Consider the following 25,399-nt stretch of genomic DNA (forward strand, 5'->3'; position numbering starts at 1 on the left):
CATGTAGCAGAGAGACATCTAGTTCTTTCTCTTGTCCTATCTTGCTCATAAATAAATAAATATTTTTTAAATGTAAAAAATAGAAATTCCATATGATCTAGTTAACCCAGTGTTGGGTTTCTACACAAAAGGGGGGAGGGGAGTGTAAAGAAACAGAAGAGGAAAGCACTGATTTAGACACAGACACACACTCCCACGTTTACTGCCACCTTATTCAAAACGATCACAAACTAGAAACAAGCTCGGCGCCCATGACTGATGAGTGGACAAAGATGTCATCCACAGACACCACGGGACACCACTTAGCTAAGAAGAAAGATGAACACCTGCCACTGCAACACAGACTGACTGCAGCATGGCCCCGGAAAGACTGTGGTGAGTGAAGTGGGAAAGGTGAAGGTGGGAAAACTAACATTGCAGAGTTTCCCTCCTGTGGTACAAACATGGCCACCAAAGAGATGAAGAAAACAAAGAAACAAACAAAAAACTTTGAGCACTGAGACTCATGAATGCTGTCTTTCTGGAGGGGAGGGAATACACTGAGACAGCAGAGCCAAATATACTGGTTTTGCAGTGCTATCTACCTGGAACCTATGTAAACACAACACAGTGAGACTTTCATTTTTTAAACAGATTTTCAGTGGGGACTGAGGGCCTTTTATTGTCTTCTGGGTCCCTTGCTGCAACCCATTGCTTGCTCTCCCAGGAACAGCAGGAATGGTTCTGTTGTGCTATCTTGTCCACAGAACACCAGCCTTGCTTTCTTTCCTCATTAGCAGAGACAGACTATCACAGGCCTCCTTGGTAAACATCAAGCTCCCAAAGGTACACACTCCCCACCAGAGGAAAGAGAGGTGACTTTTATTTTTCCTTAGGATAAGGTAGGCTAGAAAAAGTGTTCAAGATAGCATGTCTTTATAGGCATAGCATTAATGACCCAGAGACCTCCCAGACTTTCAATCCAGGAAATTGGCTCCCTGCTGTCTAGATCCCTCTGCTACCTCAGCTGGGCAGTGCAGCCTTCTCCACAGGCCTGGCCCTGGCCCAAGGTAACAGGAAATAGCTGTGACAGGAACCCAGTACTTAGTGCCTTGCAAGTCAAAATGTCACTGTTATGCTTGTTTGGGTAACTGACCTGAATTTCCAAAAATTTCACCTTGACAGAGAGGGAGACTCATTTCTGCACCTCCCTTATGTATTCAGAGGTCCTAAAATGAACTGAGGAAGTGGTGTTTTGTCCTTGTTAAGCTGAAACTGAAACGCGGACTCCTACTCCTCATCACTTTCATGTCACCAGCACTAATGTTCTAAACTTTCAGATACAATACAGACTGGCAACAAGTTCTCAAGAATGTTGGTCCTAGTTTACCCTCTAACCCAGGAACTCTCCTTTCTAAATATTCCTGAAGGAAATCAGACATACAAAAAAAGTTTTTTGTTTTTTGTTTTAAAAAAAAGAGATTTGCTGTTATGTTAGTTATCACAGACAGCAGGAATCGAAGATTTAAAAAAAAAACAAACAACACTAAAAAAAACTAGTGATATATATGTCAGGGAAGTATAATCCAATAATTAAAAATTCACGGTATGTGCAGTATCAGGAAAACTTTATAATGTTAAACAAAAAAGCAGGACACAAAACTGTTTAATATTCTGTGTTTTTGTTTATTTGCAGCCAGGGTTATCACTGATAACCAGTGATAAGCCAGCCCCACCATCCCTGGTGGCCTTTTATTCTCTTCTCTTCTTTTCTTTTCTTCGTATCATCTTTATTTTCTTATTCGATAGAGACAGCCAGAAATTGAGAGAGAAGGGGGTGATAGGGAGAGAGATAGACAGACACTTGCAATACTCCTTCACCACTCTTGAAGCTTTTCCACTACAGGTGGGGAGTGGGGGCTTGAACCCAGATCCTTGTGTATTATGAGATCAACCAGATGTGCCACCACCTGGACCCTCTTTTCTTTCTTTATAGAGTGAGAGACAGAAGGGGAGGAGAGAGGCAGAAAGAGAAGAGACAAAGCAGTGCAGCTGCACAGCTCATGAAGCTTCTCCTTGCAGATGCTCCCAGATGGGTCCTCCTGCACCATGTGTGCTCTCAGGGTGAGCCGTCTACTGGACCTGATGACTCCATTGACTTATTTACTTCCTATTATGACTAGAGGGAAAAATAACTGGGTTCTTTGGGAAAACTGACTATGTCTTCTTTCTACTGTTCTGATTTCCTTCAATTTGTAATCAGGATAGATATGTGATGATGTCGTTTCAAAGAATTTACACAGACTGGTCAATTTAAAGAGGTGTTTCAGACTTTCATGCCTGAGGTACCACAGGCCCTAGATTTGATCCCTGGAACCATCATACACCAGGCCTAAGCGGTGTTCACGGTAAAAATAAATACAGTGTATTTCAGAGAGTGATGTCCAAAGTGTACAACACTCTCTATAATCCAGTATTAGTGTGTGCACCATCTTTACTATAAATACTATACTAAACTTCTTTTCAAAATAACTCAAGGCCAAGAGATACTTCAGTATGTAGAGCACAGGTGTGAGAACCCAACTTCTAGCCTGTAGAGTCTATGAAAGCTTCACAAGCTGTGAAGCAACACTGTAGTGTCTTTCCTACTCTCCCCGACTCTCCCTCTCCTCTCTCTTTCCCCTACTCTACATTTGCTACTGAAGGTGGGGTGGAGGGGGGAGTCCACCAGGGGAGATGGAATCATGCAGATGTAAAAAGCACCAGTGGCAAAAATAACAAGACAACAAGTGATTCATCATGGATTGTGTTTCTACCATATGGATAGAGCAAGAGACCTCACCTGCTTTGCCCCAAGTGCAACCCAGGTTTGAGCCACAGCCCAGCGTCAGGGGAACATCGGTGCAGTGGTGTCTTTCCCTCTCTCCATCTATCCTTATCTGAAAAAGTCAGGCTGGAGTGGAGAAGCCCCAGTGATGGCAAGAAAAGAAGTTTTTCCAGAATGTACAGCAGACTTTACTTCACAGAAGGCATTTGTCACCGGAATTACAGCCTTGAAACTGTCTAGAAATAGGATTGGAATGCTTTTGCGATGTTTTTTCCTCCACCCCGAGGTACAGGCTGATGTGCGTATGAGTGTATGTGCGTGCACTGTCAAATGGAGTAGCTGTGAACCACCCCCCTCCCAGTTTCCTGTGACCTGCCACACAAGAAAAGTTCCTGGGGCTGGGGTCATGAGTACATGCTGTGCAGCAGCCACTCTTCCCAAGGACTTTCCAGCTAGGACACCCGTACAATTTCCAGCCCTTCCACCAAGCTTCTGAAAAGACAGAGATGGCAGCTGGCCCCTAACAGCCTTTAAGAAGAAATTCAGGAGGGCTAGGAGGTGGCACATCCAGTAGACTGCACATATTACCAAGTGCAAGGATCCAGGTTGAAACCCCCAGCTGCAACAGGTGAACACCTGCAGAGGGGAAGCTTTATGAATGGTGGAGTGGTACTGCTGTGTCTCTCTAGGTTCTGTCTCTCACCCTGAGAGAGATGGGAGGGGAGAGGAGGGGAAGGGAGGGGAGGGAACAGGAGGTAAGGGAAGGGAAAAGCCAGATGCTGGCATACCTAATTGAGCACACACATTACAATGTGAATAGTTACCCAAGTAAAAGCCCCTGGTCCTCACCTGCAGTAGGGAAGCTTCCTGAGCAGTCAAACAGTGCTGCTGCAGGTCTATCTCTAGCTCTCTCTCTTCCTCTATATCTCCCCCTTCCCTCTAAATTTCTGTCTCTGTTCAAAAATAAATAAAACATAAAAGAAAAGAAGAAAAGTTGCTTCATTTTTGTGGAGTAATAATCCTGAGTGGGGGTGGAGGAGAAGAGGAGGAAGAAGATAAATGATCTCTGAAGGTAAATAATATCCATGAAAGGGAGTCGGGCGGTGGCGCAGTGGGTTAAGCGCAGGTGGCGCAAAGCGCAAGGACCGGTGTAAGGATCCCGGTTCAAGCCCCCAGCTCCCCACCTGCAGGGGAGTCGTTTCACAGGCGGTGATGAAGGTCTGCAGGTGTCTGTCTTTCTCTCCCCTTCTCTGTCTTCCCCTCCTCTCTCCATTTCTCTCTGTCCTATCCAACAACGACATCAATGATGACTACAACAATAAAACAGCAAAGGCAACAAAAGGGAATAAATAATAAAAAGTATTAAAAAAAAGAAAATTAAAAATAATAATAATAATACCCATGATTTGTATACCAAAAACTAAAGTGTAACCAAAATGCTTTTCGTTTTTCCTATTGTCACCAGGGTTATCAGTAGGGCTTGGTGCCAGTACTACGAATCCACCAACCCATGGTGTGGTAATTTTTCCCTTTTTTTATTTGATAGGAGAGAAATTGGGGGGGGGGGAACACTTGCAGACCTTCTTCACAGCTTCTTAAGCATCCCCTTGATTCAGGTGGGGAGCAGGGGCTCAAACCTGGGTCCTTGCAAAATGGTAAAGTGTACACTCAACCTGGTGCACCTCCACCTGGCCCCCCACCAAAATGCTTTTTAAAGTGAGTTTCTTTGTTAGTAGGGAAACAAGTACCTTTGGAGAATGATTCAAGACATTGCAAATCCAACTCAGATATCTTAAAATAAAGGTCAGCCTGTACCTGGAATCACTGAAGTGGCACTGATGGGAACATGCAGACCATCCTCATTATGGGCACACTTCACAGCATGGCAAGAAAGAGAAGGCAGGGGCCAGGTGGTTGAGCGTACATATTACTGTGCACAAGGACCCAAGTTCAAGCCTCCAGTCCTCACCTGCAGGGAGGAAGCTTCACAAGCTGCAGTAAAGCAGGACTGCAGCTCTCCTTCTCTCTTCCCCTACCTCCCCCTTTCCTCTCAATCTCTGTCTTTATCCAAAAATGTAATAAGTATGGCTGCCAGGAGCAGTGGGTTTATCATTCTGGCACCTAGTCCAAATGACAACCTGGGTGGCAATAAAAAAAAAACACCTAATAACTAAATCATAAAAATATTAAAGAAATTAATGTGGGGGAGGGTGGTGTGCACCTGGTTGAGTGCACATGTTACAGTGCCCAAGGACCCATGTTCAAGCCCCTTTACCCTACCTGCAAAGGGGACCTTCATCAAACAGTGGCCAAACAGTGCTGGAGGCGTCTCTTTCTGTCTATCTTTGCCTTCCGTCTCAATTTCTGTCTCTACTCAAAATCAATAAATAAGTATCTGGAAAAAGAAAGAAACTAAATAATGAAGCTAGCTTGTGCCATTTGGCATGAAGCCTCTGGGCGGTGCTTGTTGACTTTTTCTGTCATGGGTCAGGCACACGTCTCAAGAGCCAGGCTCTTATTGGCTCATTTACTCCTTTGTCCATTCAGTCAACAAATACAACTATCAGCAGTAAGTAGTGTAGTTACCATGCCAGGCACAGATTTTAAGATAAGTCAGATATCCACAAGATTCTCCAAAGCAACAACATATTTAGAGCAAACACAAGGGGAGAGATCTGATAAGCTCCTTTTCTGGCTCCAGAGGGAAGGAAGGGTGGGGTAGGTTAGAGATGGCTTCAAAAGAATGCAACCTCTGAACTGGTTCTAAAAGTGAGAGGATTTGGACTGCTCCATGCGGCGGGAGGGGCCGGCCTTCTCCCTCCCAGGGAGAAAAGGAACATGCCCCTGTTCAGTCTGGGCAGCTCTTTCTCCCTTTTTTCTCAGGCTCTGTTATCATTCAGATCCCTTGGAACTCATGAGAAAGCCTGGGAAACAGGCCTCCTCAACCCTCTTCTACCTGGAGACCTGGCCCAGATTTCTGTCATGGTTCTGAGTGGTCCTGAGTACCGATCTGTGGAGCATGGAATTCTGGGGGACAAGAAAGCTGCCTTGTTGTACCTCTGCTTCCCCAGATCTTATGAAGATGCCCAGCACAGTGGCACGGATACACTGGATAAATAAATTAAAAATGGGGTATTTTTCTTTTCAGCTCTGGCCTAAGGTGAAGCCTTTAGTTGAACCTGAGACCTTGGAGCCTCAGGCCTTTTGCCTAATGAGTATGCTACCAGAGGTAAAGTCAAGGAATTTTATCTTCAGTGTTCTGTGCTCCAGGATTCTTATTACTATCATTTATTATGTTTCCAAGTGGCCTCCACTGCTCTAAAAATAATTATCAGGTAGTGTCTCTCATATGTGTAATATAAAGAACTGAAGCACATAAAACTTGCAGGGAGGGAGCCAAGTTTTCTTTAAGACCATGTGAAAAATATGATGGTTATTACTGGAGAGGGGTGGGGGGCACAGAACTGTGGTGCTAAGTGCTGCTGATATAATATAGAACTAGACACCCGTACCTCTGAAATCTCATGATTTTATAAGTCATTATTAAATCACTAATAAGACCTGGCTCAGATTTTTTTTAATACTGATACGTAAGGGCGGAAATGCAGTAACTCAGCTGGGCAGACTAGTTAGGGAACCGAAAATGTTGAAGCTAAAAGAAAAAGAGCACTCCTGTTAGAAGTTGGGGGGGGAGGGGGGGAGAGGAAGGGATGAAGAGAGTGTGGAGATGGGTTAAGGAAAAGAGTAAGGTGTTCTTGAAAGTCTGAGAAATCACGATGTGATTCACAGAAGATGGAAACTGGTGATCCCAGTGGGGACATGTTGAGTCTGGTCCCAAAGTGAGAGTAAACAGGCTTCTGCAAAAATTCCCGTTATCTGGTACACGGACTCCAGAAGTCTCAAAATACCTCTTAACCAAAACATGTTCTGATTCACATGTCTCAACTCCCTATGACTTCTCTAAAAGAATAACACAGATTGGGAGTTGGGCAGTAGCACAGTAGCACAGCGGGTTAAGCACTTAAGGATTGATTTAAGGATCCAGGTTAGAGCCTCCAGCTCCCCACCTGCAGGGGAGTCGCTTCACAAGCAGTGAAGCAGGTCTGCAGGTGTCTATCTTTCTCTCCCCCTCTCTGTCTTCCCCTCCTCTCCCCATTTCCCTCTGTTCTATCCAACAACAACATCAATAATTACAACAATAAAACAAAAAGGGCAACAAAAGGGAATAAATCAGTAAATATTTTAAAAAAGAATAACAGATTTTCAATTGCTAAACTTGCCTTTCAAAAGACAACATTTAACTTACTACTCTTGCTTTATTTCAATGGGCACACGTCAACACCAGTGAAATTTCCTCATAAAGACACAGGAGGAAAATAATTCACTGACAGTGAAAGAAAAAAAAAACACAGTAATTTAAGCCTCCCATAGACTGAAGGAAATGAACAAAATTATATATTGAGAATTAGTCTAGTTTACTCCATTAATTCACACATAGTAGAACACAGAAAACACAAAACACAGGTTGCCAAGTAATGAAATCTATTGGAAACTGATTGGTCAATTGAGATAAACTGGTTAACTAACAATCCCATGGCATTTAGGAAGAAAAAGGTCTCTTTCCTTAAAAAACTAGGGATTGTCATTAACTCTTGCAATGAGAAAGAGAATGGATATTAGCAAGGAACACACAAGTCCTTTGACTTTCAAAAACAGAGGTCCACTCTAATAAACGGAGTGGTGAGGTTTACTCGGTGCTCGATTGTCATGGTATAGTTAAGTATATAAAACTGCATATATCACAATTATGTAATGCAAGGTCTAATCTCTATGTAATTTAACCATCCAATGAACTATGCACACATATTATATGAGAATGGTATCTGAATGCCTTTATGCTCCTGACTGTACCTAGAATTCTTTCTCCAACACACAGGAAACTGTATAGTTATAAAACTGACAGCTTTTCAGTTGTCTCATTTCTCAGTGACTTTGTTTGGGTGAGTGTTTGTGGTGGGGGAGCCAGAGGGGTCATCAATGGGACTTCAATACTCCAAGCTTCCTGTTTCAGACTGAGAAAGATGGAGGGAGAGAGAAGATACAGTAGCACCAAAGCTTCCCACCAGGAACAAGTAAATCACCTAAAAATAATCCTAAGAACGTATACTTGCTATTTTCAACAAAATCATGTTTGTTATTTTTCTACTTTAGTTATCTGTAATGAGCCAGTGGGTGAAATCAACCTATATATATTTCTTTTTTCTTTCTTCTCCTTCTTCTTCTTCCTACCACTATATATATTTCCTTCCACAGAGCACCTTGGAGGGGCTGTTTGGACTTTCAATTTGATCTTGCCACTACAACAATGAAAATTCCAGTTTCTCCCACAAGCTTGAACCACTTAGCATGTTTCCCCACAGAGACTCAACCCTCCACACTAACGCATGGTGCTTCTTATGAAAAGCCCCAGAGTCGGGTGGGGGCACCAGCCAAACAAAGAGTTGAGTACAGAGAGGTGAAGGGGAGTTAGTTCTGTGGCAGCAATCCATGAACTACGTTGGTGAGCAAAGTCCAGAGCCTGAGAAAACTGGGTTGAAATTCTGATTCTTATCACTTTTTTTTTATCTTTATTATTTTTTTATTTCTTTATTGGGGGATCAATGGTTTACAGTTGACAGTAAAATACAATAGTTTGTACATGTGTAACATTTTCCGGTTTTCCACAGAACAATACAACCCCCACTAGGTCCTCCTCTATCATCATGTTCTTATTACTTTCATTGTGGGGATTTTTAGTTGTTTGTTTTGTTTTTTACGGCTCAGCTCTGGCTTATGGTGGTCAGGGGATTGAACTTGAGACTTTGGAGTCTCAGACATGAAAGACTCTTTGCATAACCTTTATACTGCCTATCCCCATTCTTATCACTTTCTAACAGAGTCACTAAGGGCCTCAGTTTCCTCTTTGTAAAAGATTGAGATGATGTCTGTCTGAAAAGTTGCAGTATAGATTTAATAAAACTGTCTTGTAAATGTTTTTCTTTTACTTAAAAGGCTCTCTTTAAACAGTAATAGAAATGTTACTGGCTATTTAACTGATTTTGGCAGTAACAAAGTTCCAAGAAATTAAATGGCAAAAGGAAGAAAGAAAGAAGGAAAGGAAGGAAGGAAGGAAGGAAGAAATTAAACAGCTACTATCCTCCCAGAAAAGGAGCTCACTTAAAAATAATAATGGTTGTGCTATTCTGTGTCTGTATGTAATCATTATGATAGTTAAGATATGTAACCAAACAGAAACTTGCAGTGTTTCTGTCCTTGGGAAACAGACAACAGACAGGTTGTGACAGATGAAAGGTCTATGAATTCACCTTTAGAGCCATTGTTCCATCTACCTGAACTGGAATTGTAGCTTTTTTTTTTTTTTTTTTGGTCATCAGAAACATTTCCTACTTCATCCTAAAAACAAAATAGTCACAACAAATTTATGTGAATAAAACAGCATTTTCACTACAATTAGAAATTTCAACATCTTTGAATAATCACTTCAAGTCTTGTAGGACATTGCTACTTGAATCCGGACTAAATTGTCATTTGAGAAGTTGATTTGATGCATTATTCCATTAGAAAAAAATTTCCTTCTTTCTCTCCTTTGAAATCATGCCAGACTGAGACCACCTCTATATGTGTCTGTGCAGATAGACTTGTTTTTCTCAACACTATGTCACTGGAACCATTCAATATTTAGTAAAGTGAAAGCACCTAATGTCACATGTGAGCATGTGCTTAGAAATCTATAAAGTTGTAAGAAATAATAATAATTATTATTATTATTTTGAAGATGTTATGTTCTAGAGTTAAAAGCTTTGCTAGGGGGAGTCGGGAGGTAGCGCAGTGGGTTAAGCGCACTTGGCGCCAAGTACAAGGACCGGCATAAGGATCCCGGTTCAAGCCCCCAGCTCACCACCTACAGGGGAGTCACTTCACAGGCGGTGAAACAGGTCTGCAGGTGTCTGTTTTTCTCTCCCCCTCTGTCTTCCCCTCCTCTCTCCATTTCTCTCTGTCCTATCCAACAATGACGACATCAACAACAACAACAACGACAGCAATAAAACAACAAGGGTAACAAAAGGGAATAAATAAATATTTAAAAAGAATTTAAAAAAAAACTTTGCTAGGACTTCAGTGTACACAAGTCATTTTACTAGACAATGTTATAATTTACTCTTCAGTATAGCTTTCTGTGCAAGCAACTGCTAACTGCCAATAATTTATAAAAACACTGTCTACACCAAAATACTGGGGAGGGACACATTAAAAATAAGAATAAAAAAAAACAGTCTGAGAGGTATTAGGAGTTAACCTTCTTATCAGCCCAGGAAAAGGCTTAAAAACTTGAAATATTAGTTAACAAAAGGTAAGTGCCCAAGAAGTCCTAGCATGTGCTTTATAGTAACTCACAATGATTAACACTGAAAGAACCCATAAAACAATATTCTTATTCAATTGTAATTTTAATAGCAGTAGCTGACTCAATAGCTCCATGGAAATTAAAAGCATTCACCTCTCCGTATAAGCCACCAAAATTCTAGGGTGCTCTACCCTCCTTCACAGTCATCAAATGGTGGAAGCCACTAGTAATGGGTAGCACAGTGAGCTAGCTAACAGCCATGTTCTTTAAGTCTCCCTTGTTTAATGAAGCTGAAATACAGGAAGTGTTTTATTATTATTTCCTATTATATTTTATTTATTTGTCATAGCGGGCCTTCACCACTCTGGACAGACTTTCAGATAGAAAGAGAGAAAAACTACATAGGGATGGAGAGAGAAGGGGGTGGAGGAAGAAGCATTTTCTTAAAGCAATAGTTTAGCCAAGAAACTTTCAAAAATTATTATTTGCCCAATTAGTTCCAAATTATCACATTAATAATGGGTATTCCGAACATTTGACTCATCTGTTCTATCTCGGTTCTGCTCCAGTTTAAAACAAGTATCCAGCAATTTCCTGGCTACTGGGTGCCAAATAGTTAACTGACTCTCCTATTATGACACAGAAAACACTACTCAGCAACATATATGCAACATTCGGATTTTAACACTGAGACCTAATTTTGTGTATATGCTCAAGAACTAATTTGTCTTCAAGTAATTTTTTTTATAAATCCAGATTTTTTGTTTTACTAATATCAATTTTGGACTTAAAATTAATAGAATCAGGGTTAAGGAGCTAAAAATCTCCTAATGGTTATGCAAAAAGACATTCACGCCTGAGGCACCAGAGGTCCCAAATCCAATCCCAGCACCACTACAAGCCAGAGCCGAGCAGGACTCTGTTAAAATAAATAGAAATAAACATTAAAAAGCTTAGTAAAATCAAAGAAAACCAACATTATTTAACTTCAGTGTATGTGACGTGTTATAGTACTGCCAAGTGTAATTTTTTTATTTAGTAATGAAACAGATGTGAAATACACTTGTATGATACATATAACATATATCACTTCAAACTTTAATTGAAATCTGCTATATTTTTCACAAAGTAACTTGCAGCATCCCAGACTATTTAATTAGTGCCTTCTAATGTTCCAAAAAAAAAAAAAACTTAGAATAAATAATGAGAAATTATTATTACCATAAAAAATTCTTACTGTGTGATAGTTTTAGAATGCAAAAATAAGTCACAAGGAAAATTTCTAAACATCTCACCAGGACCTCAATCCACTGGATTTCAAACTGTACTCAGGGTCATGCAAGGACTTTATATAATAATCTTGAAACTTTGTTTCTATAAACATGTCAAATCAATAAAGTACCAAAACACATTCCCATCTGTCACATAGTAAGCTAACTGGGATCAAGGTGACACAATTTCTTTTTTTTTTCTTTGGGGGGGGGGCAGTTTTCAGCTTGGAAAGGGTGGGGGGAGAAAGAGGAAGTATACCCAGCACAGGGCAGTATGGGCCAGGCTTGAACTCATGACCAAACAGGCACACACACTATGTTAGCTATCTTGCTGGCCCCAAATGATACAATTCCTAATTCTTCTGATAAGAACAGGAGGTAGGAATCTATTCCCACTGTTGGCCATTTAGCTAGCACGCCTTCTATCCCTATCTAACAACAAGAGGATAGCAGAGACTTCTACATTGTGTTTTAATAGCAAGCTGGGCTGTGTATGCTAAGCCTGCTTCTCGGATTTGGAGAGTGTAAGGAATGTGCCCTGCACTATAGCGGAGAATTCTTCAACAGACTCTGAGTCTCCCAAATATGGTGCCTGTGACTAACAGCTGAGAGCAAACACAACTGAAACTGCCTGGAAATCCATTAAAATCTCAGTGCAGGAAACTGCCTGGGTGACAGTATATAGTTAGATGTGCAAATTTGTGCAGGAATGTAGCCAAAGTTTTGGCAATTCCCTTATGGCCCTGGATTTAGTGACAATGGCCTTTCATTTTCCATTGTAATAGTACATTTCAAGAACATTATTTGAGTGGGAGGATCTGCCCAGGTCTTTAAAACAGTCTGGCTTTATTAAAGTTTGCATCTATTGACATTTTAATACAAACAAAAATACAAAAATGTGTACAAAGATGTTTATGTTCCACATTTGCAGCAAAGAAGAAAAAACATCAGTATGGGGGGGAGCATATTATTTAGCATTGTTTCTAGCTTTCTTTTAAATACGTCATTTAAATTTTTCTACAAAACTACAGGAAATAGTTTTGAGGATGCTCTTAATACACTCTAATTTTTTTGTATCTACATTTTCTAATTCCTCTCCAAGAAGAACTTGGTATTTAACTCACTTACAAACCATGGAAACAGTCATTCTTGGGGCTCGGTGGTGGTACGCCCTAGAGAGAGCATATATTACCAAGTGTGGGGACCTGAGGTCAAGCCCCTGCTCCCCACCTGCAGGGAGGAAGCTTCACAAGGAGTAGTACTGTAGGTAGCTCTCTCTTTTTTCCCCACCACCTTCTTTATCTCTTTTCACACATCTATCACAGAGAGAGAAAGAAAAAAAAGTCATACTTGACCTGAGACCCTTCTATGCCCTCAGTGCATATTAAATATGAAATATGATATTAAAAATAATGAAATGGTGGCCCAGGAGGTGGCACAGTGGATAAAGCACTGGATTCTCAAGCATAAGGTCCAGAATTCAGTGCCCCTGTAGCACATGCACTAGAGTGATGTCTGGTTCTTTCTCTCTAACTTCTTCATGAGTAAATAAATAAATAAAACCGTTTAAAAATAATAATGAAATGAAAACATACCCTTTCCTTTAAAAGGCACATAGCTTAAGATGTCTATGGGTTAAATAGGTGCTTGCACCCAGAGGTACAAATAATCTAAAAATACTTTTAATTTGGTGTGACTGCATAAAGTAAATTGAGTGCTTTAAAGGGAAAATGTCAGTATTTTATAGGTGAGTGATTACAGATAAAATTTGCACAGCACTTTTCAATTCAAGAAGAAATTTCATAAATTCCACAAAATAATTCATATCCCAGCTGGAGTGTGTCCCTTCATTTTACAGACGAAGAACCCCAGGTTAAGAAAAGATAAGTGACTGGGCTGGGGAGACAGCATGACTCTGTAAAAGACTTTTCCTGCTTGAGGATATACAGTCCCAGGTTCAATAGATAACACCACCATCAACCAGAGCTAAGCAGTGCTCTAGTCTGTGTGTGTGTGTGTGTGTGTGTGTGTGTGTCCCCATATCTCTTTCATTAATAACATAATACAAGAAGTATATTTTTTAACATAGGTGAGCAAAGGCAAGTCCATTTGCCATTCTGATGTAGGGCATGTGCATTGGGGTAGATAATGGTTATCAGGAAGGAAATCAGTCAAAGTGAAACAAAGATTTTATCTTACTTTTTTTTTTTTCTTTCTTTTTTCTTCTTTATCGAGGACATTGAAACCGAGAGGAGAAGGGTTGACAGTAAAAGATATCTGCTGTACTGCTGCACTGCTTCAATGGTGAAGCTTTTCCCCCTACAAGTGAGGACTCAGGGCTTGGACCCAGGTCTCTGCCCAGAGAGATGTTTTCAAACAACTGAGAAATGTGGGTAACATCGCCCCAGAAAACTGACACCTCCACTCTTGCTGAAAGTACTTGGCACACAGGAAGAACTCAAACTGGTACTGAAAGAATTTGACTACACACTTATTCCCCCCCCCAACTAAAAATATCACTTTCAGTTTAATGGCTCTTGCTCACTGCTTAAAAATAAAAAACAATCCTCTGGAGCCAAGAGAAGAAAGGAAGGGGAACAAAACCTGGTCCTGAGTTCTCGGGCTCTCAGTCATGATGGTTATTTGAGCAAAGAGGTTTCCGCAGACAGAAGCATAGAAGTCAGAAGAAGGAGATCACAGCAAGTTCTATTCCAATCAAAGGGACTGCTACCCTCAACCTAAAGTGCAAGCTAAAAGTAACAATTTGCCATAGACAGACAAAAAAAAAAAAAAAAGAAATAGAGGAAGGAAGAAAGAAAGTAAAGAAGGGAGGGCGGAGGGAGGAAACATGGGAGAGGCCCCAAGAGTGACCCCAGTAAGTGCCCCTTCTTTAGGAGGCAAATTAAATGAGAACTAATCCTAATGGAATTTCTCTTCTCATTACTTAAAATAAACCAGGTCATGGAGATTGACTTACACTATGGCATTCTGTTCATCTTCACTTCATTTTTCCTTTCATCAAACCCTCAATTCCCATGGAAATACCTTAAGCACATGCTCACGATAACTGGGATGCTTGGCATTTCCGAATAAGTACTTTTGCACACATTCAACAGACTACAAGGAGAATGGAGGGAGGGCGCCACAACTTTTTGCTGATGTCAACAGCTATTTTCTGACTCTGAATTATCTTTGTGGCTCTAACACATGTATAAAACACATTCCAGGAGCCTGTGGGAGGGATGCCTTAATGTAAAAGACCAAGGGAAGGTCTGAGAGGCACAGGGAAAACAGCAAAATACAACAGAACTTCTAGAAAATAGCAGTCTTCCTCCCAAAGCCATTACTGTTAAATATACCTCCATGAATTAAGTTCAAGTGTAACTACAACTGAAATGCAGGACTCGACTGAGTTATGAACTATTTTGCCTTGCCATGGCCAAAGGGAATAATGACAGTGGTGAGACTTACTTTTTTCCATCCCAGGGCTTTTCTGAAAGTTATTTTCACACTGAAGCTGAAAGTAAAACACACTGAGTGCTTCATAACAGTGTCATGTGTGCTGTCACTTGAGAGGCAGCCCTGATTATTTAATCACCTGTTATTCAAAATCTAACTACATTTGTTTTTTAGGGTAAAAAATAATCATTACAGACCAAGAGGCCTACTGGGAGGAAAGAAATCTCGATGTCACAGGATACCCAAAAATCTACCATCCAAACACAACCATATATTTGCATACAACGGAACCAGCAAATCAACATGGCCTGGACAAAAATTACATATATGTGGTTTTAAAAATACCCACCCCGCGCTGAAAGCTTTTTGGTGTTGATAATTTTGGCAGCATATTCTTGTCCGGTAGGGATTTTCATACATCTTCTCACCACTGAGAACGCCCCCCTGCAAACCAATAATTAGCAGGTCATCAATAATACACTCCGCTGTGAAATCCCATAAAACCACCACAAGTGTGTGTGTGTGTGTGTGTGTGTGTGTGTGTGTGTGTGTGTGTCTTTTTAACTGAAAAAAATTTCTGAAAAGTGCACCATTCTTTCTGGAAAGAAACTCCAGGAACTCATAATTCATTCATCCAGTCATCTATATTTAACTGGGGGCGCACATTACTCATCAGCGAGGTGGAAGGCACTGCCAATTGTTTGCACACGGAATTTGAAAACATTTTTCAGTCGAGGCTCCCACAGCACCAAATGCTCAGGAACACAGGCAGCAAGGCTGAGCAGTGGTAGAACCAGTGGCTGCCAGTTTTAATGGGGGTGGGGGTGAGCTCTAAGTAATTAAACATGTGACTGTCTTCATGCAAATGCACCTCTTGCACTAATGTGCAGGATGACACTTACTTAACAGGGTATGCTCCATGCACCCTGGTTTTTTTTTTGGGGGGGAGGGGGTAACTTGGAGAGAGGAGAGACCAGAATTATTCAGCTGCTCTGCCCACTGAGTCACCCTGTCCTGTCCCCTTTCAGGGCGCAATGCTGGGTCCCCCAGCAGGTCTACCCTGCGGCCTGGCGCCCCCTTTGCCAGCAAGTGTCTGGGAAGGAGGGAGACCCCCTGCGGGCACGGGGTGGGGGTCGGCCACCCCACTGCTGCCAGTCCTCAGCCCTCGGGGACCCCGGGGCTTTTATTCTATTTATTCATTATCTTTTTTAAGAGGGGGGCGCCCTTTTCCTGGACAGCCCCGACGGCGGGAGGATGCGAAGCCGAAGCCAAGTGGACGCCAAGTTGAACTTTGGGCCTCGGGAAGATGGCAGCGCGGGAGGCAGCCCTGCGCCCCGCCCGCCGGGCCGCGCTTCATGCACAGCACACGGGAGGGATGGCTACCGCCGCAGGGTCGCAGATCCACCCGGGGAGGGGTGACGGGTGGCAGGTGTGGGGGTGGTGGGGTGGGGATGAGGGGTGTGGGTGAGTGGGTGATGGGTGAGGGTTCAGGGGGTGAGAGGTGAAGGGTGAGAGGTGAGAGATTGCGGGGTGAGGGGGTGAAGGGTGGGGGATGATGGGTGAAGGGTGAGGGGCGGTGTGTGCCTGCGTGTGTGTGTGTGTGTGTGTGCGTGCGTGTGCGTGTGCGTGTTCGTCTCCCCTGCCCCGACCCGCGTCCTCAGAGCCCCCGTCCCCCGAGCCGACACCCCGCGGCCAGGCCCCCCTGCAGCCCCCTCCCCGGGGGCGACGCGCCCTCCTCCGCCTGAGCCCCGCGGCTGCCGGCCGGCCTGCCTGGGCGCTTACTTTCCGAGCTCCTCGAAGAGCTGATACTCGTCGGTGAAGCGGGTGCAGGTGGTGGTCGAGGCCATGCTGGCGGCGGCTTCCCGGCGCTGTCACCGAGGGCCGCCCGCACTTCCCGCGGCCCAGAGCAGCTCCGCCGGGAGGGAGTGAGCGCAGGGGCGGGGCGGGGCGGGGCGGGCGGCCTGGGGTCCCTCCCCCTCCTCCTCCCCCCGGTCGGCCCCTCGCGGGGGACGCAGGGGCGGTCGGAGCGCTCCCCTGAGCTCAGCGGAGGGCGGGACGGCGGCGGCAGCCGGAGCCGGAGCCGGAGCCGGAGCCGGAGCCGGAGCCGGAGCCGGAGCCGGAGCCCGAGCCGGAGCCCGAGCCCGAGCCCGAGCCCGAGCGCGCGTCCGAGCGGCTGCAGCTGTCAGCGGCCTGGCTCCGCGCTCGCCCCTCCGTCACTCCGTCCCTCCCTCCCTCCGCGGCTCCGGGCGGCCCGGCGCTGTGCTGGAGCCCGCCCCGCCGGCAGCCTGCGCGGCGACAGCGAGAGATGGAGGGACGGCGGCCGTTCCGAGCTCCACGCAGCCTCGGCCGCCCCGCCCCGCCGCCCCTCCCCGGAGCCCCGCGCCTCCCGCCCGGGCTCCCCGCTCCTGCCAGGCGCTGGGCGAGCGCGCCCCCTGGGGGCCGGGGCTGGGGGCACGTCAGCGCGGCTGCGGGCGCGGGTCACCGAGGCCGGCACCGGCCGCGGACGTCGGGGGGCGCCCGGGTGGGTCCCCAGCGGGGCCGCGTTCCACTTCCCACGCGACCGCCCGCTCGGGAGCCTCTTCCGGCCCCCGACATAGAGTGTGAACTGAACTGGGACTGTGAACTACGGGGGCCGGGGCCACACCTTCCCCTCCAACTGAGTCCCCTGTCGCTTCGCAGGGCACTGATAGTAAGGCTGCATCTCGCGAGACCTTCCCGCTCCGCCCGGGGCGGGGGCGGGGCCGCGTGGGTGTCGGTCACGCGACCCGCTGGGGGCTGACGTCACCGGCCCGCATCACAAGAGCCCCGTGCAGCTCCTCGCAAAGGGAAGAGCGTGTGTGCACGCGAGCCCGGTGCAGCCGGGTTTGCTTTGCAAAGCGAACAGCTTGTGATCTGCTGGCAAGCTCTCAGAGCTGGGCCAGGTACAGGCACTTAAATTTCCTCCCGAAGAAGCAATTATAGAAGCCAGAACCTTAACCTTCTGCAACACAAAGAATTTTGGCCCATACTCCCAGGGGGTAAATAAATGTTAAGGAGGCTCTGAACTCCAGTTCCCAGAGAGAGAAGAGGAAAACAGGAAGGACACTTGAAGGTTGTGATAGGTGTAGGTGTGAATTACCAAGAAAGAGAGGGCAGGATCATAGGGAAAAAAATGGACACACACACACACATATAGTTACAGAAGTAACAGTCAACCTATATCTGTGATCTTGGGAGAACTGATGCAGTTTCGAATGGAGGGAATGGAGACAAAGATCTCCGGTGGTGAGAAAGGTGTCGAATTGCACCCCTGTATAATTTTGTAAATCGATATTGTCACTAATAAAAAAAAAGATAAAGAAAAAGAAAAACATCTCCTCCCTGAATGTTCCCCAAAAAGTCATTCCACACTCGAGAATAGTCCCATTCACATGCTAGCTACCACTGTTTGCAAAGAGGACCCCTAGATGAGGGGGTGGGGTACTTTTAGAAACCAGTAACTTGCAATCACTTGGGACTTTCCTCCAAGCCCGCCTGTCCTTAGTGAAGTGTGCCACTGCCACAAAGCAGAAGCATTACTAGGAGTCTTTTCAATTTACTGCTTTCTGGTTTGCATCCTGGGGAAAGTAAAAGCTTTGGCAGTTTCGATTATATTACATTCTGTCTCCTGGACGTTCTGTTCTGTCTGGTAGATGGGTTGCTCCCCAGGTCATCAATTCCTAAACTAACTGAATCTGGTTTTCACGATGCTTACTATAACACGATCTTACCTTGAGTCTACTTAGAGTCTCAATCATAGAAAGAAAATATTGTCTAAAACGTGACTGAAGAAAAGATGATAGTCGAAAGCTCCATCGAAAGGTAAAATTCTATCCCCTCTAGATTTTTCTGGAGCTGGGTGGATTTTTCATACACGTGGGGGGTTAGTCCAAATTTAATATTAACATGTTCACTGAGTGCAGATGGCATGTAGGTCCCAGGCTAACTAGAGAAAGAATTGAGGGGTGAGATGAGAGTTGAGTGTTTGGTAGGACAGAGACTATCCCCTACCACTGCCTTTTGATAAAAGGGCTGTTTACCACTGTAAAAATGACAAGTCTGAGCAAAGAAAATAAAAGCCACAAACAAATTTAAAAAAAAAAGGCTGTTTGGCTCCTGGCATACCAGATGCAAAATAAAAGCAGAGGAAAGATTTATTCCAGAGAACTCAGGGTCTACATTCTCAGTTTAAAATAATCTGCAGAGAAAGCAGCTGCTTCTGAATATTGGTGCTGGATGTCTGTCTACAGTTATCTTCAATTCCATGGGTCTAAGTGTTGTTTCAGTTGTTCTGTATAATAATAATAATAGCCAATTTGGTCCAAACTGGCAACTTTAAATATATTTCCTCAATGTTTACTAGCTTGGTCTCCAGTTATAGTACAATCCTTTAATATACTTTTCTGAATCTAAAAATGAAATAGAAAAAGTAAGATTAAAGCAATAAATAAAGGTAATGTGAACTGTTACAAGTCTGGGGAGAAAATTGTTTTTTTTAATATCCACATAATGAGTTCTACATAATTACAGTATTTATGTCAATTATTTAAGCTACTGATAATTGTAAATGGTCATGATAACTGGGTGATATCATAAAGAAAACACTATAGAGTTTTAATACAGATGTACTGTTAGACAATAAATAAGAATTTTTAAAAGCAAACACTGTTTTCTTAATTTGTATTGTTTCTACATTGTTTTTGATCTATATCATGGACTAATGAAGCTATTTCTCTTATGTAAATAAATGCTGACATTTATTTCCTAAGTCTGAACCCCCTAAAGATAGAACTTTTGAAGCTCTGCAGAACTCCCTCCACTGGGATTATTATTTCTAGCCTTCTTACTGGTCTCAAGATCCTGTCCCCTCCCTTCTATAGCTGACTGCTGAGGTCTCTTTCAATAAAAACTGAACCCAGGAGGCTGGTCAGCATCAGCAATGTCACACATATGTGAGACCTTGAGTTCATTCCCTCGCCCTGTTGTGGTGTCTTCTTCTAGCGTTTGCCCTTCTTCCGTAGCCAGTCAACAGCGTCAGGTTGAGCCTGATGTCAAGTTTCCAGACCTCCTTTGAATCTGGAGAGGTGGCAGTCGTTGACTATGTGGGTCATAGTCTGTCTGGAGCCCTGTTGTGGTAAGGGGTGTAGGAACTTGGGTCATCCAGACATGCCACAGTGAGGCATCACAAAGATTCCAGCAGGTTTCAGGGAGGGTGAGAGTTTATTGAAGCTAGTACAGAGATTTAAAAAAGAGAGAGAGAGAGACCTGTAGACACGAGCAGGCCCTCAAGAGCGAGTGGAGCCCCAGTTGTCTTGGCCTTCCTAGTTTTATTATAGTAGATCAGGGAATAACCATAAGAAGATGAAGTATGGGGGCCAGGTGGTGGTGCACCTGGTTGAGCGCACATGTTACAATGCTCAAGGATCCAGGCTCGAGCCATCAGTCCCCATTTGCAGGGGGAAAGCTTGGCAAGTGGTGTAGCAGTGCTGTAGGTGTTACTCTGTCTCTCTCTATCACTGCCTTCCCTCTTCATTTCTGGCTGTCTCTAGCCAATAAATAAAACAAAGATAATTTTTTTAAAAAGAAGATGAAGTATGTGCTGGGGCACTCTGGTTTCTCAGACCCTGGGCCCTCTGCCCATCCCATGATGCTTAGCTTTTATTCATGTTCTCTGCCATCGCCCTTGTGCAATGACCTCAATCCAGGTGGAAGGGGGACATAGTGGTGCAGTGCCAAGACATCTGGTCCCTCTCCCATGCTGTGTGATGAAGATGTAGAGGGAGGATGGGGTGGGGGTTACACAGCCAGTTTACCAATGCCACCAAGCTCCTGAAATGCCTTTTAATGCCCTTCCTGTACCCATCAGGCAAGCGGGGTTCCTGTCCCTTTTAGTTGCCCCCCAAAAAAATAGATAAGCAAAAAAGTAAATGAAAAAAAAATGCAACTTTGTTCATGCAAGTGAGAGGTCTCCATGGAGCTTTGCCTGAAAGTGAAGTTTAAAATATTCTCTAATGTGTTGGCAAGTAATGAAATAATCCAGTGTGTAGAAATGCAAAGAAAGCATCTGTGCTGGGTGCATTCCTGCTCATTATACATGGCATCCAGGGAATGGCTACTAGGCTGGTTCTTTAACACACATTTCATAGTATGCATGTGACAGGGTGCAAAAGATTTTTTAATTAATTAATTTTTTTAAATTTTAAATATTTTAAAAATATTTATTTATTTTCCCTTGTGTTGCCCTTGTGTAACACTGATGTCTTTGTTGTTGGATAGGATAGAGAGAAATGGAGAGAGGAGGGGAAGACAGAGATGGGGAGAGAAAGACAGACACCTGCAGACCTGCTTCACCACTTGTGAAGCAACTCCCCTCAACCCAGGGGTTCAAACCAGGTCCTTATGCAGGTCCTTGCGCTTTGCGCCATGTGCGCTAAACCTGCTGTACCACCGCCCGACTCCCTTTAATTTATTTAATAATGATCGACAAGACCATAGGATAAGAGGGGTACAATTCCACACAATTCCCACCACCAGAGTGCTGTGTTCCATCCCTGCCACTGGGAAGCTTTCCTGTTCTTTATCCCTCTGGGAACATGGACCAAAGATCTTTATGGAGTGCAGAAGGTGGAAGGTCTGGCTTCTGTAACTGCTTCTCTGCTGGACATGGGTGTTGGCAGGTAGATCCATACCCCAGCCTGTTTCTATCTTTCCCTAGTGGGGTAGGGTTCTGGGGAGGTGGAGCTCCAACACACATTAGTGAGGTTGTCTCCCCAGAGATGTCAGGTCGGCATTACTGTAGCAACTGTAAGTTGGTGGCTGAAAACCATAATATATAAAGCAGAACAAATTGTTTAATAATCAGAAACCTAAAGGTAAGAATATAACAGATGAGATTTGGGGTTGGTCCAAGATATTTCTGTGTGTTTATGGGTGCTCAAGCTAGGATATGCAAACACACATAGACATTTCTGTGCCTGTGAACAGATGGAACCAAATCTATCTGGATTCTAAATGTGAAATTCAGGTGATGGCCCAGGTACTTGAAAGTATTATCACACACACACACACACACACACACACACACACACACACACACACACACACTTATATTCTTTCCATAGAGGGAAAAGGATGAAAAAAGAACCACACAAGAAGGGGGATAACACAGTGTTTATGCAAAAGAGTTTTATGCCTAAGACTCTGAAGTCCCAGGTTCAATTCATTTATGGTAAGTCTATATATTGGTCTGGGAGATGGAGCAGTGGATAAAGCACTAGACTCTCAAGCATGAGGTCCTGAGTTCAATCCCCCGTAGCACATGTACCAGAGTGATAGCTCAGCTCTGGTTTATGGTGGTGCTGAGGGTTGAATCTGGGACCTCTGTGTCTCAGGCATAAAAGCCTTTTGTAGTACCTTTGCATGATAGCCTTTGCATAGGTTATCTCCTAGGCCCCAATGCAGACTCTCTGCATTCAGTCTTTGCAGTTCTGATCTCCCCAGTTACTGTAATAACTCTAGTGATCTTGAGTATTGTGACTCAACTCTGGCTCTCAGGATGTAGACCCTCAGATAAGAATGTGTGGAGGAGCGGGGGGGGGGATTACTGAGGCTGCACCCTCTTGGCAAAGGGGAAGGAAGTACTGGAAATAGAACAAAAACAACCAAAACTGAGCTTCTAGGCAGAGGTCCAACCTCAGCCAATCTGCCAGGAGTGCTGAAGTGGGAATTCTACCCAGATTGTGTTTCCTCCACTCAAGGCCTTTCCTAGTTGTTCCCCAGTCAGAGCCACCACCAGGTTGTGGCAAGGGGGAAAGACACACACACACACACACACACACACACACACACACACACACACACATACACACACACATAAACACACACACACACACATCCCTTACAGGCCAGAAAAGACCATCATATTCCTTGCCAACTAAATAGCCTCATGGATAGTCACTGAGGAAAATGTCCCAGATGTTCAGGACAGGCTACACAGTGCGGTCAAGAGACACAGAAAATACAGAAGGAGGAAATCAAGGACTCTGCTAAATATGCCAGTGCTCAGAATTCTTGTGCTCAAAAAACTCACTAGGCACATCTATGCAGAATAGAAAGGGTTTGAGGTCTTGAAAAAACAAACAACGGGAGTCGGGCTGTAGCGCAGCGGGTTAAGCGCAGGTGGCGCAAAGCACAAGGACCGGTATAAGGATCCCGGTTCGAACCCCGGCTCCCCACTTGCAGGGGAGTCGCTTCACAGGCGATGAAGCAGGTCTGCAGGTGTCTGTCTTTCTCTCCTCCTCTCTGTCTTCCCCTCCTCTCTCCATTTCTCTCTGTCCTATCCAACAACGACAACAACAATAATAACTACAACAATAAAAAAAAAACAAGGGCAACAAAAGGGAATAAATAAATAAATAAATAAAATTGAAAGTGGTAAAAAAAAAAAAACCTGATGGTAAGCTTCAAAGAAGAGGTGGTACATTCTGGTTTTACAGAATACAGTTAGGGTGATGTCATCATCTGTACATATTCAATAGTTTTCCAGGAAAATCATACATTTAGAAAGGGAAGAAACAGGCATAGGTAGAAGAGGAGCATATAATAACCCTGGTAAGGAAACAGGAGAAGAGGTGTCAGCGGTGTGATTTTTTTTTTTTTTTACTAAGATAATAAGGAGAAAGGTGGCCAGAGGTCAGAGTGGGCTCCTTTGTCCAGTCAGGAATCTGGAGTTGTCTCTCTGTTTCTCTCTATCTCCCCACTACCCCTCTCAATTTCTCTCTGTCTCTACCTAAATAAGTAAAGAAATAAAATATTAAAAAGAAAAGAGTGAAAAAAAGGAGTAATTGTATGGCTTCTCCCAAGAAGGGCTTCTCACCTCCCCCACTTTAAACCTCAAGCCAGTTTGACTTTGTTTTTCCAAGCCCCAGCATCCATTTCACTTTTGTTGCAACCAATTAGGTGCAAAATTGAAGAAAAAAAACAAAAGTTAGCTCTCTCATAGCTGTCCGCAAGTCTTCTCCCCTTGAGCTTCAGACCTCTGCTGGCAGGACCCCAGGGACATATCATCGGGAATATTCCACCTCTGCCTTGCATTCAACATGTCTTGAAGAGTATCTTGTATTCCTTATCCACCTCCATGTCTCAGTGAAATGTAAGGGTCAGGGCTGGACAGTGGCACACCTGTTTAAATGCACACATTACTTTGAGCAAGGACTCAAGCCCCCAGCCCCTGCCTGCAGGGCAGGAGATTCCTGAGTGGTGAAGCAGTGCTGCAAATGTCTTTCTTTCTTTCCCTTTACCTCCCCTCTCAACTTCTCTCTCACCTAGCAAATAAAGAAAGGGAGGAGGAGGAATGGCCACCAGGAACTGTGGCTTCAGAAAGAGAGGAAGGAAGAAAGGAAGGGAGGATAGGAGCAAGGAGGAAAGAAAGAAAGAAAGAAAGAAAGAAAGAAAGAAAGAAAGAAAGAAAGAAAGGAAGGAAGGAAGGAAGGAAGGAAGGGAAAGAAGGAAAGGGAGGGAGGAAGGAAGAAGAGAGAAAGGAAGGAAGGAAAGAAGGAAGGAAGGAAGGAAGGAAGGAAAGAAAGATATTAGTCAGATGAAGGTTACCATTGCCAGCCCCACCCCTAATCAATCACCGTCTGTGTATTCCATGTCATTCCCAATGCAAACGCCTCCATTTAGGTCAAGGTCATCTCTCTGTGGATTTGGCATTTTGCCATCCTTTCCCCATGAAGCCACACTATAGAAATCCAATGTGTCTCTCTTCATTCTTAGCACTGAGGTATTTTCAGTCCCATCTATTCTTCTTTTTTTTTTTCATGGAACAAAAACCTTTTTTTTTTCTTTTTGCTTCCTGTTTGTGGTTTTTTTTTTTTTCTGATTTTTTTTTTTTTTGGAGAATTAATGTTTTACATTCAACAGTAAGTACAATAGTTTGTACATGCATAACATTCCCCAGTTTCCCATGTAACAATACAACCCCCACTAGGTACTCTGAATCCTTCTTGGACCTGTATTCTCCCCACCCACCCACCCCAGAGTCTTTTACTTTGGTGCGATATGCCAATTCCAGCTCAGGTTCTACTTGTGTTTTCGTTTCTGATCTTGTTTTTCAACTTCTGCCTGAGAGTGAGATCATCCCATATTCATCCTTCTGTTTCTGACTTATTTCACTCAACATGATTTTTTCAAGGTCCATCCAAGATCGGCTGAAAACGGTGAAGTCACCATTTTTAATAGCTGAGTAGTATTCCATTGTGTATATATACCACAATTTGCTCAGCCACTCATCTGTTGTTGGACACCTGGGTTGCTTCCAGGTTTTGGCTATTACAAATTGTGCTGCCAAGAACATATGTGTACACAGATCTTTTTGGATGGATATGTTGTGTTCCTTAGGATATATCCCCAGGAGAGGAATTGCAGGATCATAGGGTAGGT

General features: G+C 43.9%; 1 protein-coding gene across 15 annotated transcripts in view; it reads right to left on the reverse strand.

Annotated features, from left to right (window-relative positions):
- The window catches only part of CAMK2D (calcium/calmodulin dependent protein kinase II delta), a 268,870-nt gene extending 251,799 nt beyond the window's left edge, over positions 1-17,071 (reverse strand). For 7 of the 15 annotated variants that reach the window (XM_060186071.1, XM_060186073.1, XM_060186069.1 and 4 more), the window contains exons 1-2: positions 16,724-16,955; positions 15,291-15,385 (exon numbers count right to left, since the gene is read on the reverse strand). In XM_060186071.1, coding sequence (XP_060042054.1) covers positions 15,291-15,385; positions 16,724-16,788 — 160 coding nt within the window. In that variant the 5' untranslated portion in view covers positions 16,789-16,955. Of the gene's footprint in view, positions 1-15,290; positions 15,386-16,723 lie in introns of all 15 variants that reach the window. The other 8 variants (XM_060186075.1, XM_060186077.1, XM_060186074.1 and 5 more) reach the window with 3 other exon arrangements.
- Between the last annotated feature and the right edge of the window lie 8,328 nt (positions 17,072-25,399).

This window comes from Erinaceus europaeus, chromosome 2 (genome assembly GCF_950295315.1).
Source record: "Erinaceus europaeus chromosome 2, mEriEur2.1, whole genome shotgun sequence".
NCBI lineage: Eukaryota > Metazoa > Chordata > Mammalia > Eulipotyphla > Erinaceidae > Erinaceus > Erinaceus europaeus.